This window comes from Tachyglossus aculeatus, unplaced genomic scaffold, assembly GCF_015852505.1.
Source record: "Tachyglossus aculeatus isolate mTacAcu1 unplaced genomic scaffold, mTacAcu1.pri scaffold_1_arrow_ctg1, whole genome shotgun sequence".
NCBI lineage: Eukaryota > Metazoa > Chordata > Mammalia > Monotremata > Tachyglossidae > Tachyglossus > Tachyglossus aculeatus.
In genome coordinates, this window is record NW_024044915.1 from 615,872 (window position 1) to 634,849 (window position 18,978).

Below are 18,978 nucleotides of genomic sequence, written 5' to 3' on the forward strand. Positions count from 1 at the left end.
GATAAATACGATCGACTGGGGCCTCCGCCGCCTCCCTCCCTGTTGGCTAAACCTCGGCCTCCCCTCCCGCCTGCTTCGCGGTCCTTGGAAATGGACGGGGAGGGAGGGCGGGCAAAAAACAAACCAAAAGACTAGGCAGGAGCCGTTCTTCGCCGGCTTCTGGAAAGAAAAATCGTTGGGTGGCTTCCTTTCGCCAAACCGCAGCCCGCACCAAAATAAGGTCTCGGAGGTCTCCGACAGGAAACGGGGCCCGCGAGCCCCGAGGCTCCCGCTTCCCGGCTTGCGGGCGGGGAGGCCTCCACCCCGCCGCCCCCCGAGAGCCGGCGGATCTGGGTTCCGATCCCGCCTCCGCCGGCGGGGCCGCTTCGCCCCTCTGGGCCTCGGCCTCCTCACCTCTAGGTTGGAGCGGGATCCCCCTCCCCAGTCCGGATTCGGGGGCCGGTTCTCTTCCCCGCCGACCCCGCGCTTAGCACGACGATAGCGGCGGAGGGAGAACGGGGGACAGTCTTTTAGACTGTGAGCCCACTGTTGGGTAGGGACTGTCTCTCTATGTTGCCATCTTGTACCTCCCAAGCGCTTAGTACAGTGCTCTGCACACAGTAGGCGCTCAATAAATACGATTGATTGATTGATTGAGACAGGAACCGATGGCCCCTTCCGCTGACCCTTTCCGGCCGGCTGACTCTGCAGGGCTGGAAGTTTTCCGGGTGGGGGGAATGACAGATCGGGACTCCCACTCGACGGACGCCCGGGAGATCGGAAGGAGCCGGGAGAGCTCCTTTTAGACTCTCCCTTTTAGACTGTGACCCCACTGTTGGGTAGGGACTGTCTCTCTGTGTTGCCAATTTGTACTTCCCAAGCGCTTAGTACAGTGCTCTGCACATAGTAAGCGCTCAATAAATACGATTGATGATGATGATGAGAGCGAGAGGGTCTCGGAGGAAAAATGAAGGGCACGGCCCCCGACCCTCACCCTGGAGCCCGCTGCTACTTCCCTTCGGATGACCAAAGAGCATCGCTTAGTACGCCGTGAGCGCTCAATAAATACGATCGAATGAACGAACCTTCCAGTGCCCCAAAAGGGCCGCTCTGCCCCCCACCAGGGACACACGGGAGGGGGAAGATCACCGTCCCGCCGGGCGGGCGACACCAGGCCCCGGGCGGAGCCCGCCCCCGCCGCCGGAGAGACACGCACGGGGAGAGATCGGGAGACGGGGACACACGGAGGGGAGCGGGACGGGGGAGACGACACCCACGCCGCGGGGGGAGACCGAAGCAATGAGGTGGGGAAAACACCGGCCGCGGGCCGACACGACGCCTCACCGTGAGGAAGCTGAAGCGGGGGGCGAGGCGGGGAGGTCCGCCCCCCGCTCTGAAGAAACAACGGCCCCGGATACGACAGGAAGCACAAACCACATCGTTAGCCGCGGCGGGGACGCCGGGGTCCGGGCCCCAAATCCGACCTCTCCCCCTCCCTTCCCGCCCACGATCCCCCACGGGCCGGGGACGGCGTGAGGCTTCGGGCCGCCTCGACGCCCCCCGGCCCCGGCTCGGCCCGCCTCGAGCATCCCGTTTTAGGCCCAAAAAGCCGCTGCGGGGGCCCCGGTCGGAGGGAGGGGAAACCGAACCGAGCCGTGACGGGGGGCGAGTTCGATTCGCTTCCCCGGGATCTTGTTCCTCTCGGGGGAGAGGAGGCCCGAGTTCCGGCGGAGGAGGAGGGAGAGGCCGTTTCCATTCGGCGTCGAATCCCAGCCCTTCCCAAGCCCGTCGCGGGCAGGCAACGCGTCCGTTTACCGTTCAACTGTCCTCTCCCCGGCGCCTAGCGCAGTGCTCTGCACGCGATAAGCGCTCGATGAACACGACAATGAAGGAACGAACCGGTCACCGTCCCGGGGGCCCTGCCTCCCATAACGCTCTGCGGGGCCAGGCCGCCGCTTTTCGTCTTCCCTCAGTCGCCGGTATTTATGGAGCGTTTACTGGGTGCAGAGCACCGTACTGGGCGCCCAGGAGAGCACGACGACCACCCCTCACCCATCTAGGGGGCTTCTGAAACGACCCCGTCCCCAGCAGCCCTCCCTTCCGCGGCGCTGAGGCCGGAGGGGAGGCGCCCCGACCCGACGACGGGTCTCTGGAGAAGCCGTCGGGCTCATCCCCGGAAGACGCAAAGACCGAGGAGACGGGAGCGGGAAGCGGCCGGGGCCTTCCCGGGAAGAGGGCGAGCCGGAACGTCGTCCGGCCGGGCCGCGGCCCCGAAGGGAGGGGCGACGGGATGGCCCCCGAGATCGGCAGCGGGAGGTCGGTGGACGGGACGGGGGTGCTCCGGCGCTCCCCCCACCCACCCCCGTGCCCAAAGCCCTCGAGCGGCTCCGGCGGGAAACCGCGGGCGGCGTGGATCGGACTCGGGGACCCCTTCCCCAAGGAAGGCCCTGTTTTTAACGCAATCCCTGAAAAGTTAAACGAGAAAAAACCATTTCTCCTCAGGCCCCCCTGCCCGATCCAGGCCCGCGGGTCGTCCGCTCCGACCCCGGCTCGGATGAGCCCCGGGGCTCCGGCCTGGGAGACGGGGAGGAAGACAGCCGGGAAGGTCTGCGGCCCCGCGGAGACGTCCGAGGGCCCCCCCAGATCCGGGCCCCCGGAGGATCCGGCCTTCCCCGCGGGAGGGTCGTCGGAGAGGACTGGAGTCGCGAGCGCCGAGGACCGGGGCGACGGATTCTGGGACCCGGGAGTCGCGGGGGACGGGGACGCCCTCACCCGGGGCGGGAAAGGGGGGGGGGGGGGGAAATCCCGGATTCCCGACGGGATGGGTGAAGCCAGACCGCCGGAAGGGAAAGAGCCCAACGTACGGAAAACGGATACGAGGAGTCACACCGATACGTCCACGGGAGACCAGGAGCACCAGCAAGCCACCTTCAAACGAGACCTCACCAAGCACGGACATCACGGTCACCGGCAAAGACGGAAAGCGGAAAAGGGCAAAAAGAGTAAGTCACTTTCGGTACAACTGCAAAAGAGCTATCAAAGGGAACGTCAGGGTCGGCCTGGGGGTCGCTCCGCGGTCTGACTTGATTTTTTTTTTTTTTTGTCTTTTTTTTTTTTTCCCCAACTCGGTTTTATAAATAACGTCCGGTAACTCTGTGTTTATAAAAACTAAACTCCGACAGCCACAAAGAGTCGCTCGTAGGTTTTTGAGAAAGGGGTCTGTTTGGGTTTGTCTTTTTTTTGTCGGTTTTTTTTTTTTGTTTGTTCATCTAGCAAAGTCTCGATCCTTTTTTCTCCTTTTCCGGGCGAAGGGTCGAATCGTCTTCCTGCTCTTTCACGTATTTTAAAAAAAAAGACAATTTTATAAATACTCTGTGGCTCTTTCTTCTTTAGCTTTTAAACTTATATAATTTAATAACCTCTTAAAAGGAACTCTCTCTCTCTCTCTCGCTCTCTCTCTCTCTCTCGCTCTCTCTTAAATAAAGGGCTATTATTTAACCACACAAAGAGGTCGTGTAAACAGTGACACAAGGACCCATCGCTAAGACACACTGTACAGCCTTCAAATACGTTCACGACTAGTGATTTTGGTCTCGTTCAGTGCAAAGCGTTAGGCGCGAGGGCCGCCGCCCGCGCCCCTCCGGGGCGGGGGGGGGGTCCCCCCCCCGGGGCCCGCCTCCTCCGGGCCCGGCCGGGGCGCGGGGGCGGCCGCCGTAGCACCGCGGCCGAGGCCGGCCGCCCCGGCCGCCCCGACCGACCCCGACGCACGAGACACGCGACGACCACACGGACGGGACCCTGGAGACGGGAGGACCGGGGCGGGGGGCCGGGGGAGGGACCGCCGGGGGGACGGGGTTGTGCTTCGCGGGGAGGACGGGCGGGGCGGGCGGCGAGGGAGGACCCGTCTCGCGCCCGGGGGCCGGACGGACGGGGCGGGCCGGGCGCCCCACTAGGAGCGGGCGTCCGTTTTCGACTTGACTATCGTGATGACGCTGGTGGCGGCCACCTTCCCGGGGACCAGGGGCCCGCCGCCGCCGCCGCCGCCGCCGCCGCCGCCGGGCGGGCCGCCTCCGCCGCCGCCCAGGGGCCCGCGGGCCGGGGCCACGGGGCTGCGGGCCACCGTCCGGGCGAAGTTCTGCAGGGCCTCGTACTTGGAGCGCAGGGCGTCCAGCTCCAGTTTCATGCTGGCGTTCTCGGAGGCCAGCTTCTCCACCTCCTGCTGCAGCTCCGCCTTCTGCTTCTCCAGCTCCTCCTTCTGCGTGACCCGCTTGACCCGGCAGCTGGCCGCGTAGCCGCGGTTCTTCAGCGTGCGGCGCCGCTGCTTCAGCTGGATGATGTCCTCCTTGGACAGGCCGCGCAGGTGCTGGTTCAGCTCCCGCACCGACATGGTCACCAGCTCCTCGTCCGTCAGGCTGGTGCCATTCTCCCCCGGCTCCCGCTTCACCTGGCCGGAGGGAGGGCCGTCAGCCTCGGCCCCGAGGGGGGACCCCCCGTTCCCCGCCGCCGCCCCCCGACTCGCCCCACCGAGCTCACCTTCAAGGCCTTGTTTCCTTTGCCGGGGGTCGTCATAACCCGGGAGCCGAGGCGGGAGCGCTCTGCGGGGGAGAGAGGCGTCGGGGGGTCGGCCTCGACGGCGCCCGACGGGCCGGCCGGGCCGGGCCCACCCCGGCGACCGGCACCCGAGCCGTCCGGGGGGCGGCCGATCCGCTCCGTCCGTCTGGGAGACGGGGGGCCGGCGGACGGGGGAGCCCAGAGGGACGGGAGAGATTAGGAGGGAAAGGCTCGGGGAGGAGCCGGCGGAGGGAGAAGGAAGCCACCGGCTTTAAAAATAACTCGGCACACCAGAGAGCGCGGCTGTTCCTTGCAAGTCATGCTGACTCAGCACAGCCCTGGCACGCGCTCCCCTCCCTTCCCTCCCTCCCTCCCGCCAGGCCGGACCCCGGGACCCCCGGGACCCCCGGGACCCCCGGACCGGGCCGGCCTCTCCCCGCGGCCCTCCGCGAGGGACCGGGGACGTCGAGGCGGCCGGGGCTCCGCCGGCGCGGCCGTCGTCGACCGGGATGGCGGCCGGCGGGAGACGGAGGGTGCGGGGCCGGGGGCCGGCGATGGGGTAACCGTCCCCGCCGGACGGCCTCCGGTTGCGGAACCCGGACCCCCCTGGACCGCGGCGACGGGGGCATTTCGCAAGCCCGGCCCGGCCGGAACCGACCGTTGGGGACGCCGCTTTCCGCCAGTGGACCGCCTGGAGAAGCGGCGTGGCTCAGTGGAAAGAGCTCGGGCTCTGGAGTCGGGGGGCGTGGGTTCGAATCCCGGCTGTGGGACCTTGGGCAAGTCTCAGTTCCCTCATCTGTCAAATGGGGATGAAGACTGTGAGCCCCGCGTGGGACAACCTGATCATCTTGTATCCCCCCCAGCGCTTAGAACAGTGCTTGGCACATAGTGAGCGCTTAACAAATGCCATCATTATTATTATATCGCCGGCACGGCTGCCCCGCCGGTGACCCGGGGAAGGGGAGGCAGCCGGGCCTAGTGGGCAGAGCCCGGGCCCGGAAGGTCGCGGGTTCTAATCGCGGCTCCCCCGCCTCTCTGCCGGGTGGCCTCGGGCGGGTCACTTCTCTGGGCCTCAGTCCCCCCGTCTGGAAGATGGGGATGAAGACCGCGAGCCCCGCGCGGGATGAGGACTGGGTCCAACCCGATTTGCTCGCACCCGCCCCAGCGCTTAGTACGGTGCCTGCCACATAGTAAGCGCTTAACAAATATATAATAATAATAATTGTGCTATTGGCTAAGCAAAGCGCTGCGCTAACCATCAGGTCTCCCCCCCACTGGACAGTAAGCTTATTCTGAGCAGGGAACACGGTCTAAGAACCCTGCTCTACTTGCCCAAACTTTCAGTCCAATGCTCTGCACACAGTGGGAGCTCAATAAATACTATTAAAGCAGGGTGGCCTAATGGTTAGAGCACGGACCCGGGCGTCCGAAGGACCTGGGTTCCAATCCCGGTTCTGCCACCTGTCCACTGTGCCACTTTGGGCATCTCACTTCACTTCTCCGGGCCTCAGTTTCCTCAGCTGTAAAATGGGGGTGGAGACCGGGAGCCCCACGGGGGACAGGGGCTGTGTCCGCCCCGAGCAGCGCGGCTCGGTGGAAAGAGCCCGGGCTTTGGAGTCAGAGGTCCTGGGTTCCAATCCCGGCTCCGCCGCTTGTCAGCTGGGTGACTCTGGGCGAGTCACTTTACTTCTCCGGGCCTCAGTTCCCTCATCTGGAAAATGGGGATGAAGACCGATAGCCCCCAGTGGGACAACCTGATCACCTTGTAACCTCCCCGGCGCTTAGAACAGTGCTCTGCACATAGTAAGCGCTTAATAAATGCCATCATCACCATTATTATTATTATTCTTCACCCCAGTGCTTAGTACAGGGTCTGGCACATACAAAGTGCTTAACAGATACCACAATTATAATAACAATGATGGCATTAATCAAGCGCTTACTATGCGCCAAGCCCTGTTCTAAGCCCTGGGGTCGATCCACGATCATCAGGTTGTCCCCCGTGGGGCTCACGGTCTTCGTCCCCATTTTCCAGATGAGGTCACTGAGGCCTAGAGAGGCGAAGCGACTCACCCAAGGTCGCGCGGCGGAGCCGGGATTAGAACCCGCGTCCTCTGACTCCCAAGCCCGGGCTCTGGCTGCTAGGCCACGCTGCTGATTGTTATCACCGTCCATTCAATCGTATTTATTGATTCGATCCTATTTATTGCGCGCTTACTGTGTGCAGGGCACTCTGCTAAGCCCTTGGGAGAGGACGATACAAGAATAAGCAGACACATTCCCTGCCCACGACGAGCTTATAGTCTAGATTCAATCCGATCAACGGTATTTATCGAGCGCTGTTATCATCATCATCATCATCAACCGTATTTATTGAGCGCTTACTATGTGCAGAGCACTGTACTAAGCGCTTGGGAAGTACAAATTGGCAACATATAGAGACAGTCCCTACCCAACAGTGGTCTCACAGTCTAAAAGGGGGAGACGGAGAACAAAACCAAACATACTAACAAAATAAAATAAATAGAATAGATATGTTCAAACAAAATAAATAAATAGAGTAAAAAATATGTACAAACATATATACATATATACAGGTTATATGTTATGTTATATGTTATGTGCCGAACACTGTACTAAGCGCTTGGGAGAGGACGATACAAGAATAAGCAGACACATTCCCTGCCCACGACGAGCTTATAGTCTAGATTCAATCTGATCAATGGTATTTATAGAGCGCTGTTATGTGCCGAACACTGTACTAAGCGCTTGGGAGAGGACGCCAGGCTTAGCAGATGCGCTCCCTGCCCATAAGCAGGGAAGCAGCATGGCGTAGTGGCTATTACTTTATTTATTTTACTTGTACATATTCTATTTATTTTATTTTGTTAATATGTTTTGTTTTGTTCTCCCCCTTCTAGACTGTGAGCCCACTGTTGGGTAGGGACCGTCTCTATATGTTGCCAACTTGGACTTCCCAAGTGCTTAGTACAGTGCTCTGCACACAATAAGCGCTCAATAAATACGACAATGAATGAATGACTAGAGCCTGGGACTCAGAAGGTCATGGGTTCTAATCCCGGCTCTGCCAACTGTCAGCTGTGTGATTTTGGGCAAGTCACTTCACTTCTCTGTGCCTCAGTTACCTCATCTGTAAAATGGGGATGAAGACCGTGAGCCCCCCCGGGGCAACCTGATCACCTTGTAACCTCCCCAGCGCTCAGAACAGTGCTTTGCACATAGTAAGCGCTTAATAAATTGCCTTTAAAAAAATATTCACTTCTCTGGGCCTCAATTCCCTCATCTGTAAAATGGGGAGGAAGACCGTGAGCCCCACGGGAGACAACCTGACCACCTTGCATCTCCCCCAGCGCTTAGAACAGGGCCCGGCACACTGTAAGCGCTTAACAAATACCATAATAAAAATAATAAGGAGCAGTCAGACGAGACCCAGTCCCCTGTGGGACAGATGAGGAGAGGGGACAGAGAAGCAGCATGGCTCAGTAGGGAACAGCCCGGGCTTTGGAGTCAGAGGTCATGGGTTCAAATCCCGGCTCCTCCAATTGTCAGCTGGGTGACTTTGGGCAAGTCACTTCACTTCTCTGGGCCTCAGTGACCTCATCTGGAAAATGGGGATTGAGACTGTGAGCCCCATGAGGGACAACCTGATAATCTTGTAGCCTCCCCGGCGCTTAGAACGGTGCTTTGCACATAGTAAGCGCTTAATAAATGCCATTTTTATTGTTATGAGGGAACTGAGGCCCAGAGAAGTCAAATCGCCATTTTCCGGATGAGGCAATTGAGACCTGGACGAGTCCAGCTCGGTGGCTTGCCCAGGAGGTAAGCTGCAGAGGCGGGATTGGAACCCAGATCCCCCGGCTCCCTGCCCCGCGCTCGTCCCCCTAGGCCGTGCTGTCTGTCTCTCCCGCCCCTCCAACTGGAACCCGGAAATCGACGCGGACCCCGGAAGGATGGCGTAAGCTCCCGGAGAGGGGGGCCGGCGGCTCGGGGGGCGACGGGTACATTTTACTTGTACCTATCTATTCTATTTATTTTATTTTGTTAGTATGTTTGGTTTTGTTCTCCGTCTCCCCCTTTTAGACTGTGAGCCCACTGTTGGGTAGGGACCGTCTCTACATGTTGCCAATTTGTACTTCCCAAGCGCTTAGTACAGTGCTCTGCACATAGTAAGCGCTCAATAAATACGATTGATGATGGGGAGGAGCCCCCCGGCCCCCCAGCTTCATGCTGCTCGCCCCACGCCCTCCTCCCAGGATGTGCCGTGGCGACCGTCACCTCCTCTACCCCGTCACTCGTTGCAAGCGGGGAACGTGCCTATTTACCGTCCTCTCCCAAAGCGCTCAGTACAGTCCTCTGCAACTCTGCTGTGCCTCGCTGCCCTTGTCGGTCAACTGCGGACTGAGACCGTGAGGGACGGGGGACGGGCCCAACCCCGATTTGCTCGGATCCACCCCGGTGCCTGACACATAGTAGGTGCTTAACGGGTAACCCCGGTAGGCGCTCAATAAATACGACTGTCTCTGCCCCCCAGAGAGGGGTGACGGGCTGAGAGGCCGTCGGCCGGGTCGAGCAGGAGGAGAGGGGGCTGGCGGAGGGAACCCCCCAGTTTCACGCCGCTCGCCCCGGACCCTCCCCGGAGGATGCCTCGGTCGCCCAAGTCTTTCAGGGTCTCTGTGAATTTGTTGGCGCTAAGCCAGTCAGTCGATCAATCTGTCATATTTATCGAGTGCTTACTGGATGCAGAACACTGTACTAAGCGCTTGGGAGAGTACAATAGTTTAATATAGCACAGTTGGTAGGCTCCGCTGCCGCGGGACGGGACGATACCGGCAGGCCCGGCCGCCCGGCCTGGGGGTCCCTGCCTTCCCCGGCCCGGCCGCCCGCTCGGCAGTGACTTTCTCAAGGAAGGAAGATCGACCGGAAAAATGCCGAGTGTGGGATGCCCGGGAGCTGAAAACTGCCTCCTCGACACATTTTCTTCAATGAACGAACCAACAGCAGGCGGGCGGGCGGGCAGAAGGCCTGAACTCAGCACAAGTGTGGCCAATTTGCCTCCTCATCCATCAGGGGAGGGGGCTCGGAGCCCCCCGCCACCTCCGCTTGCCCGGCCCGGCCTGGGGGACCGGCCCTGATGTCACCCCGGACCCCCTCCGGGACCCTACCCTCCTCCCGAGGTATGGGGGGACACCGGGGCTCTGGGCTGGACACTCGTTGTGGGCAGGGAACGGGGTGCCCTCCTGAGCGCTTAGCGCAACGCTACTCACACAGAAAGCGTTCTGTAAATACCACTGACCGACCCACTAGCCCCTTTCTCCCAAACGCGGAGACCCCGGGGGATCAAGCGGGGCCTTCCATGAGGCAGGAGCTGCTCCCACCACTAATAATAATAATAAAAAAATAATAATAATAACGGTGCGGTCCAGCGCTCACACCCCTGTCTCCTCTTCGATGATGGGGAGGATGGTAGGGTTTGAATACCCGCCTCCTCTCACCGGGCAACGGCAGGTCTCCGGACGCGATCCATCAGTGGGAGGGAGCGCTTAGCGTGCGCGGTGCGCTGCGCGAAGCGCTGGGCAAAGGACGCCACGACAGAGGCGATCCCTGCCCTCGAGGAGTGGACGGGGGAGCGGACGAGGGGATGCCAGGCTTCAGGGCCTTGGCACCGTTTGAGACCCACAGGGACCCTGAAGCCCAAGCGGAGAGTGGCTCGGGCGATCGTATTTATTGAGCGCTTTCCGTGTGCGGAGCCCCGTGCTAAACGCCGGGGAGAGGACGATATAACAGACATAGTCCTCGCCCACGACGACCGTCCGGCCTCGAGGAGCGGCGGGGGTCTGTCATTTTGTTCTGTTGAACTCTCCCAAGCGTTCAGTTCAGTGCTCTGCGCATGAGAAGCGCTCAATAAATACGATCACCCGGCTTGTTAATCGGGGAGCCCACAGACGCTCCCCCGGAAGCATCTCCGGGCCACGGCCGAGAGGCGGGTCGCCCGGATCGATCAAGTCCATCGGGGCTATTTACTGAGCGCTTGGGAGACTCCAAACCAGCAGGATAGGCAGACACGTTCCCAGCCTGCTGGGACCTCACTCGGTAATTATCGTCGACCGACTGATTAGGGTTGGCGCAACGTAACGGACCCATCAGTCGATGGCATTTATTGGGCGCTTGCAGTGTGCGGAGCACTGGGCTAAGCGCTCGGGAGAGTCCGGCCCAGCGGAGTCGGGAGATACGGTCCCTGCCCGCAGCGAGCTGACAGCCTAGAAGGGGACCACTCCAGAGGATACTCATTCCACCGTATTTATTGAGCGCTTACTATATGCAGAGCACTGGACTAAGCGCTTGGATAGTACAACTCGGCAACCGAGAGAGACGATCCCTGCCCCACAACGGGCTCACAGTCTAGAAGGTAACAGCTGTGGCATTTGTTAAGCGCTTACTACGTGCCAAGCACTGTACTGAGCGCTGGGGTGGACGGAAGCAAATCGGGTTGGACAGAGTCCCTGTCCCCCGGGGGGCTCACAGTCTCCATCCCCATCTTACAGCCGAGGGAAACTGAGGCACAGGGAAGTGACTTGCCCAAGGCCACACGACGGACAAGTGGCGGGAGCCGGGATTAGAACCCACGGCCTTCTGACTCTCTGGCCCGGTCTCTAGCCACCACGTCACGCTACTCCCCTTATTAATAAACATAATAATAATAATGGTATTTATTACGCACTTACTGTGTGCGGAGCACCATTCTAAGAACTGAGGTGGATGCCAGGTAATCAGGTTGTCCCCCCGTGGGGCTCCCAGTCTCCATCCCCATTTTGCAGATGAGGTCACTGAGGCCCAGAAAAGTGAAGGGACAGGCCCAAGGTCACACAGCGGACAGGTGGCGGAGCTGGGATTAGAACCCATGACCTTCTGACTCCCGGGCCTGGGTTCTAGCCCCTAGACCACTCTGCTCCCCTTGACAATAATAATAATAATAATGGTGTTTATTAAGCGCTTACTATGTGCCAGGCACTGTTGTAAGCGCCGGGGGAGATGCAAGTTCATCAGGATAGACATGGTTCCTGTCCCACATGAGGTTCACACTCCATAGGGACCGAAGCGGTGTGGGGCTGCGGGGACGGGGATGAAGAAAGGGAACGTAAGCGGTGTGGGGATGAAGAAAGGGAGCGAGTCGGGGCGACGCAGAAGGGAGCGGGAGAAGGGAAAAGGAGGGTGAAGTCAGGGAAGCCTTCTTGGAGGAGGCGGGCCTTCGATAAGGGGATCTAATAATAATAATAATGGCATTTATTAAGCGCTTACTATGTGCAAAGCACTGTTCTAAGCTCTGGGGAGGTTACAAGGTGATCAGGTTGGCCCACAGGGGGCTCACAGTCAACCCCCATTTTACAGATGAGGCAACTGAGGACCAGAGAATCAATCAATCAATCGTATTTATTGAGCGCTTACTGTGTGCAGAGCACTGTACTAAGTGCTTGGGAAGTCCAAGTTGGCAACATATAGAGACAGTCCCTACCCAACAGTGGGCTCACAGTTTAGAAGGGGGAGACAGAGAACAAAACCAAACATACTAACAAAATAAAATAAATAGAATAGACATGTACAAGTAAAATAAATAAAAAGAGTAATAAATATGTACAAACCTATATACATATATACGGGTGGTGTGGGGAAGGGAAGGAGGTAAGACTGTGAGCCCACTGTTGGGTAGGGACTGTCTCTAGATGTTGCCAACTTGGACTTCCCAAGCGCTTAGTCCAGTGCTCTGCACACAGTAAGCGCTCAATAAATACGATTGATGATGATGATGGGGGGGATGGAGAGGGGGACGAGGGGGAGAGGAAGGAAGGGGCTCAGTGTGGGAAGGCCTCCTGGAGGAGGTGAGCTCTCAGGAGGGCCTTGAAGGGAGGAAGAGAGCTAGCTTGGCAGGTGGGCAGAGGGAGGAGGGCATTCCGGGCCCGGGGGTCGATGGCGGGAGAAGTGAAGTGACTTGCCCAAAGTCACCCAGCTGACAATTGGCAGAGCCGGGATTTGAACCCACGACCTCTGACTCCAAAGCCCGGGCTCTTTCCACTGAGCCACGCTGATCTGAATCGATCCCTGCCCATCCCGCGGGCAGCTCCTTCCTCCTTCCCTTCCAGGTTTCCCTTCCCTCTCCCGGCTCATTCCTCGTCTGTCCATCCTCGCTTTGATGGCTTCAGGGGGGCAGAGATGGGGCCTCTCCCGCTGCCCCCCGAACTTCGGCCGCGAGCGTTTAACACGTGGCCTCATCCCTCTGTGGGTTCGTGCTCTGCAGCCTCGGGAGACGCAGGGGCTGGGGAAGGGGCTCCCCTTCCAAACTCCACCCTCTCGGGGCTGTACTGAACGCCCACAGTCTCTGGGTTCAGCAGAGCAAGGATAAGGCTGGGGGGCGAGGGGATGTTTGTGTGGTGGTTGGGGAGGGAATAGGGGGACGGCGCAGCTCTCCACCACGAGAGGACCCCCCCACCCAAAAATAAAATTTACTCAATCGTATTTATAATAATAATAATAATAATAATGCTTACTAAGCGCTTATTAAGCGCTTACTATGTGCAAAGCACTGTTCTAAGCACTGGGGAGGACACAAGGTGATCAGGTTGTCCCACATGGGGCTCACAGTCTTCATCCCCATTTTACCGATGAGGTCACTGAGGCCCAGAGAAGTGACTTGCCCAAAGTCACCCAGCTGACAAGTGGCGGAGCCGGGATTTGAACCCTTGACCTCTGACTCCAAAGCCCGGGCCCTTTCCACCGAGCCACGCTGCTTCTCTACTGATTGATTTGTTGAGCGCTTACTCTGTGCAGAGCACTGGACTAAGCGCTTGGGAGAGGACGATACAGCAATAGAGGGACACATTCCCTGCTCACAACGAGCTGACGGTCTAGAGGGGGACACGGACATGAAGAGAAATCAATAAATGAGGGATATAATAATAATAATGGCATTTATTAAGCGCTTACTATGTGCAAAGCACTGTTCTAAGCGCTGGGGAGGTTACAAGGTGATCAGGTTGTCCCACGGGGCGCTCGTGTCCACCCTGGCGCTTAGTACAGTGCTCATTTCCACTCTGGCACTTAGGACGGCGCTTGTGTCCACTGTGGCGCTTAGAACAGCGCTTGTATCCACCCTGGCACTTAGGACAGCGCTTGTGTCCACCCTGGCACTTAGGACAGCGCTTGTGTCCACCCTGGCGCTTAGGATGGCGCTCGTGTCCACCCTGGCGCTTAGTACAGTGCTCGTTTCCACCCTGGCGCTTAGGACGGCGCTCGCATCCACTCTGGAGTTTAGGACGGCGCTTGGATTCATTCATTCAATCGTATTTATTGAGCGCTTACTGTGGGCAGAGCACTGTACTAAGCGCTTGGGAAGTCCAAGTCGGCAACGTATAGAGACGGTCCCTACCCAACAACAGGCTCCTAGGCTAGAGGGGGGAGACAGACGACAAAACAAAACATGGACACAGGTGTCAAAATCGTCAGAACAAATAGAATGTATCCACCCTGGCGCTTAGTACAGTGCTCGTCTGTAAAACGGGGATTGAGACTGTGAGCCCCACATGGGACAGGGACTGCGTCCAACCCGATTTGCTTGTATCAACCCCAGCACTTAGTACAGTGCCTGGCACATAGTTAAGCGCTTAACAAATATCACCTTTATTATTATTATTTCCAGCCTGGCGCTTAGTACGGTGCTCGTTTCCACCCTGGCACTTAGGATGGCACTTGTATCCACCCTGGCGCTTAGTACAGTGCTCATTTTCACCCTGGCGCTTAGGATGGCGCTTATATCCACCCTGGTGCTTAGTACGGTGCTCATTTCCAGCCTGGTGCTTAGGATGGCACTTATGTCCACCCTGGCGCTTAGTACTGTGCTCGTTTCCACCCTGGCACTTAGGATGGCACTTGTATCCACCCTGGCGCTTAGTACAATGCTCATTTTCACCCTGGCGCTTAGGATGGGACTTATATCCACCCTGGTGCTTAGTACGGTGCTCACTTCCAGCCTGGCACTTAGGATGGCACTTATGTCCACCCTGGCGCTTAGTACTGTGCTCGTTTCCACCCTGGCGCTTAGGACGGCCCTTGTGTCCACCCTGGTGCTTAGGGCGGCCCTTGTATCCACCCTGGCGCTTAGTACAGTGCTCATTTCCACCCTGGCGCTTAGGACGGTGCTTATGTCCACCCTGGCACTTAGTAGAGTGCTTATTTCCACCCTGGCACTTAGAACGGCACTTGCATCCACCCTGGCGCTTAGTACGGTGCGCATTCCCACCCTGGTGCTTAGTTGGGTGCTCGATTCCAGCCTGGCACTTAGGATGGCACTTATGTCCACCCTGGCGCTTAGTACTGTGCTCGTTTCCACCCTGGCGCTTAGTACAGTGCTCATTTCCACCCTGGCTCTTAGGACGGTGCTTATGTCCACCCTGGCACTTAGGATGGCACTTACATCCACCCTGGCACTTAGGACGGTGCTGATGTCCACCCTGGCGCTTAGTACTGTGCTCGTTTCCACCCTGGCGCTTAGTACAGTGCTCATTTCCACCCTGGCTCTTAGGACGGTGCTTATGTCCACCCTGGCACTTAGTGGAGTGCTTATTTCCACCCTGGCACTTAGGATGGCACTTACATCCACCCTGGCGCTTAGGACGGTGCTGATGTCCACCCTGGTGCTTAGTTCGGTGCTCGTTTCCAGCCTGGCACTTAGGATGGCACTTATGTCCACCCTGGTGCTTAGTACAGTGCTCATTTCCACCCCGGCGCTTAGGACGGCGCTTATGTCCACCCTGGCGTTTAGCAGAGTGCTCATTTCCACCCTGGCACTTAGGACGGCGCTTGCATCCACCCTGGCGCTTAGTACAGTGCTCATTTCCACCCTGGCGCTTAGGCCGGCGCTCGCGTCCGCCCTGACGCTTAGGACAGTGCTTAGCACACAGTGAGCGCTTAGCGGCTATCATCACTATTATGACGAGGATGAGGAGGACCGTAGAGGCCGACTGGGGAGGCGGTGGGCGGCCTGACCCCAGATGCCCCAAGTCTGGGCAGCCCCCCGACCCCTGACCTTTGACCCCTCCCCCCGGTGACCTCATGCTGATGAGTCAGCAAAGCTCCGGCCCGCGCGGGCCCCTCCCCCGGGGCAGGGGGGTCCCCCCCCTTCCAGACCAACTTGGGGGAGGAGGAGGAGGCTACACTGGACACCTGATGCTGCAGTCACAACAACCGCCCCTCCCCCTGCTCCCCTTGGGTGGGGGGGAAACTGAGGCAGGGCCAGGCGAGGGGCGGGGCCGCAAACCAGCCGCCGGGGAGGGGAGGGGAGGGGGAAGGAGGGGAGGGGGCTTCCTTGGCCTGCTCGGGGACCCCCCAGGGCCCACCCCAAAACACACACACACACACACACACACACACACACACACACACACCCGGGGGAGGGGGGGACGGGGGGGCTCCATCTTCTCCCCCTCCCCCCCCCCGCCCCGGCCGCTTTACTCACCACACCGCGGGCTGGGGGTCGGGGGTCAAGGGTCAAGGGTCGAGGCTCCGGTCCCGAGGCGGCTGGTCCTGGGGGGGGGCGCCCTCCTCCTCCTCCTCCTCCTCGCGGTCCTCCTCGCGGTCCGCCGCCGCCGCTGCCGCCGCCGCCGCTCAGACGTCACGTGCTGTTTGGTCACGTGGGCTCCATTCATGAAGCGGCGGCCCCGCGCCCGGCCCCGGCCTTAAAGGGGCGGGCGCGCGCGCTCGCGTCGGAGGGCCGAAAAAGGCCCGCGGGGACCGCGCCTGCGCCGCCCCGTCGCCCCTGGCAACCCCTCCGTCCCCTCGGCCTCCTCAGCCTCCTCAGTTTCCTCAGTCTCCTTGTTCTCCTCGGCTCCCTCAGACTTCTTGGTCTCCTCGGTTTTCTTGGCCTCAATCTCCTCGTTCTCCTCGGCCTCCTCTGCCCCCTCAGACCCCTCAGCCTCCTCGGCCTCCCCAACCCCTCAGCTTCCTCGGCCCCTCAGCCTCTTCAGCCTCAATCTCCTCGTTCTCCTCGGCCTCCTCGGCCTCCTCAATGTCCTCAGCCTCCTCAACTCCTCAGCCTCCATGTCCTCGTTCTCCTCAGCCTCCTTATTCTCCTCAGCCTCTTCAGTCTCTCCAGCCTCCTTGGCCTCCTCAGCCTTCTTGGCCCCAATCTCCTCGTTCTCCTTGGCCTCCTCGGCCCCCTCAGCCTCCTCTGCCTCAGTCTCCTCAGCCTCCTCAGCCCAATCGGCCTCCTTGGCCCCCTCAGCCTCCTTGGCCTCAATCTCCTTGTTCTCCTCAGCTTCCTCGACCCCCTCAGCCTCCTCAACCCCTCAGCCTCCTCAGCCTCCTCAACCCCTTAGCCTCCTCAGCCCCTTCAGTCTCCTCAGCCCACTCGGCCTCTTCAACCCCCTCGGCCTCCTCGGCCCCCTCAGCCTCCTTGGCCTCAATCTCCTCGTTCTCCTCAGCCTCCTCGGCCTCAATCTCCTCATTCACCTCAGCTTCCTCAGCCTCAATCTCCTCATTTTCCTCAGCCTCAATCTCCTCGTTCACCTCAGCCTCCTCAGCTTCCTCGGCCCCCTCAGCCTCCTCAGCCTCCTCAACCCCTCAGCCTCCTCAGTCCCTTCAGTCTCCACAGCCTCCTGGGCCTCAATCTCCTCAGCCTCCTTGGCCTCAGTCTCCTCATTCTCCTCAGCCTCCTCAGCTTCCTCGGCCCCCCAGCCTCCTCAGTTTCCTCAGCCTCCTCCACCCCTCAGCCTCCTCCACCCCTCAGCCTCCTCAGCTTCAATCTCCTCATTCTTCTCAGCCTCCTGAGCCTCAATCTCCTCAGTCTCCTCAGCCTCCTCAGCTTCGTCAGCCCCCTCAGTCTCCTCAGCCTCCTCAGTCTCCTCAGCCCCTCAGTCCCCTCAGCCTCCTCAGTCTCCTCGGCCTCCTCAACCCCTCAGTCCCTTCAGTCTCCTCAGCCTCCTCGGCCTCAATCTCCTCAGCCTTCTCAGCTTCCTCGGCCTCAATCTCCTCGTTCTCCTCAGCCTCCTTGGCCTCAGTCTCCTCGTTCTCCTCAGCCTCCTCAGCTTCCTCAGCCGCCTCAGCCTCCTCAGCCTCCTCGGCCCCCTCAGCCTCCTCAGCTTCCTCGGCCTCAATCTCCTCATTCTCCTCAGCCTCCTCAGCTTCCTCAGCCTCAATCTCCTCGTTCTCCTCAGCTTCCTTGGCCCCCTTAGTCTCCTCAGCATCCTCAGTTTCCTCGGCCTCCTCAACCCCTCAGCCTCTTCAACCTCTCAGCCTCCTCAGTCCCTTCAGTCTCCACAGCCTCCTGGGCCTCAATCTCCTCAGCCTCCTCAGCTTCCTCGGCCCCCTCAGCCTCCTCAGTTTCCTCGGCCTCCTCAACCCCTCAGCCTCCTCCACCCCTCAGCCTCCTCAGCTTACTCGGCCTCAATCTCCTCATTCTTCTCAGCCTCCTCAGCCTCAATCTCCTCATTCTCCTCAGCTTTGTCGGCCCCCTCAGCCTCCTCAGTCTCCTCAGCCCCCTCAGCCTCCTCAGTCTCCTCAGTCCCTTCAGTCTCCTCGGCCTCAATCTCCTCAGCCTCCTCAGCTTCCTCGGCCTCAATCTCCTCGTTCTCCTCAGCCTCCTTGGCCTCAGTCTCCTCATTCTCCTCAGCCTCCTTAGCCCCCTCAGCCTCCTCAGTTTCCTCGGCCTCCTCAGTCCCTTCAGCCTCCTCAGCTTCCTCGGCCTCAATCTCCTTGTTCTCCTCAACCTCCTCAGCCTCAATCTCCTTGTTCTTCTCAGCTTCCTCGGCCTCCTCAGCCCCCTCAGCCTCCTCAGTCTCCTAGGCCTCCTCAACCCCTCAGCCTCCTCAACCCTTCAGCCTCCTCAGTCTCCTCAGCCTCCTCAGCCTCGCCTCAGATCGGACTGCCCCCTCGTACCTCGTACAGTCAGTAACAATAATAATCATAATAATTATGATGATGATGGTATTTGTTAAGCGCTTACTAGGGGCCAGGCACTGGTGGTAGTAATAATAATAATAATAATAATAATAATAATAATAATAATAATAATAATGGTATTGGTTAAGCACTTACTATGTGCCAAGCACTGTTCTAAGCGCTAGGGCAGATACAAGTTCATCAGGTTGGACACAGTCCCCTGTCCCCCGTGGGGCTCACCGTCTTCATCCCCATTCTACAGACGAGGTCACTGAGGCCCAGAGAAGTGAAGCCACTCACCCAAGGTCACACAGCAGACAGGCGGCGGAGCCGGGATTAGAACCCACCACCACTTTCTCCCAAGCCCGTAGTCTTACCACTAGGCCATGCCGCTCTCCGTGTGCCAAGCACTGTTCTAAGCCCTGGGGGAGATACAAGGTCATCAGGTGTAACACTGGCACTGGTGAGCTCGCTGTGGGCAGGAAATGTGTCTGATTCATTCAT

At 59.4% G+C, this 18,978-nt stretch overlaps 1 protein-coding gene across 1 annotated transcript; it reads right to left on the reverse strand.

Moving 5' to 3' along the window:
- Nucleotides 1-3,928: 3,928 nt before the first annotated feature.
- Nucleotides 3,929-16,133, reverse strand: MAFG (MAF bZIP transcription factor G). The gene is made up of 3 exons (XM_038742863.1): nt 16,055-16,133; nt 4,513-4,574; nt 3,929-4,423 (listed from the first exon to the last, which is right to left on the reverse strand). Exons 2-3 carry the CDS (start codon nt 4,546-4,548, stop codon nt 3,929-3,931), a joined length of 531 nt encoding a protein of 176 aa, XP_038598791.1. The 5' UTR covers nt 4,549-4,574; nt 16,055-16,133.
- Between the last annotated feature and the right edge of the window lie 2,845 nt (nt 16,134-18,978).

What these genes read in the sequence shown, in the direction of transcription:
- MAFG (XM_038742863.1), bottom strand. Translation starts at nt 4,548, where the DNA reads ATGACGACCCCCGGCAAAGGAAACAAGGCCTTGAAG. An exon ending in AAGGAAACAAGGCCTTGAAG is followed by an intron (nt 4,424 to 4,512) that starts GTGAGCTCGGTG and finishes CCCTCCGGCCAG; the next exon opens with GTGAAGCGGGAGCCGGGGGA.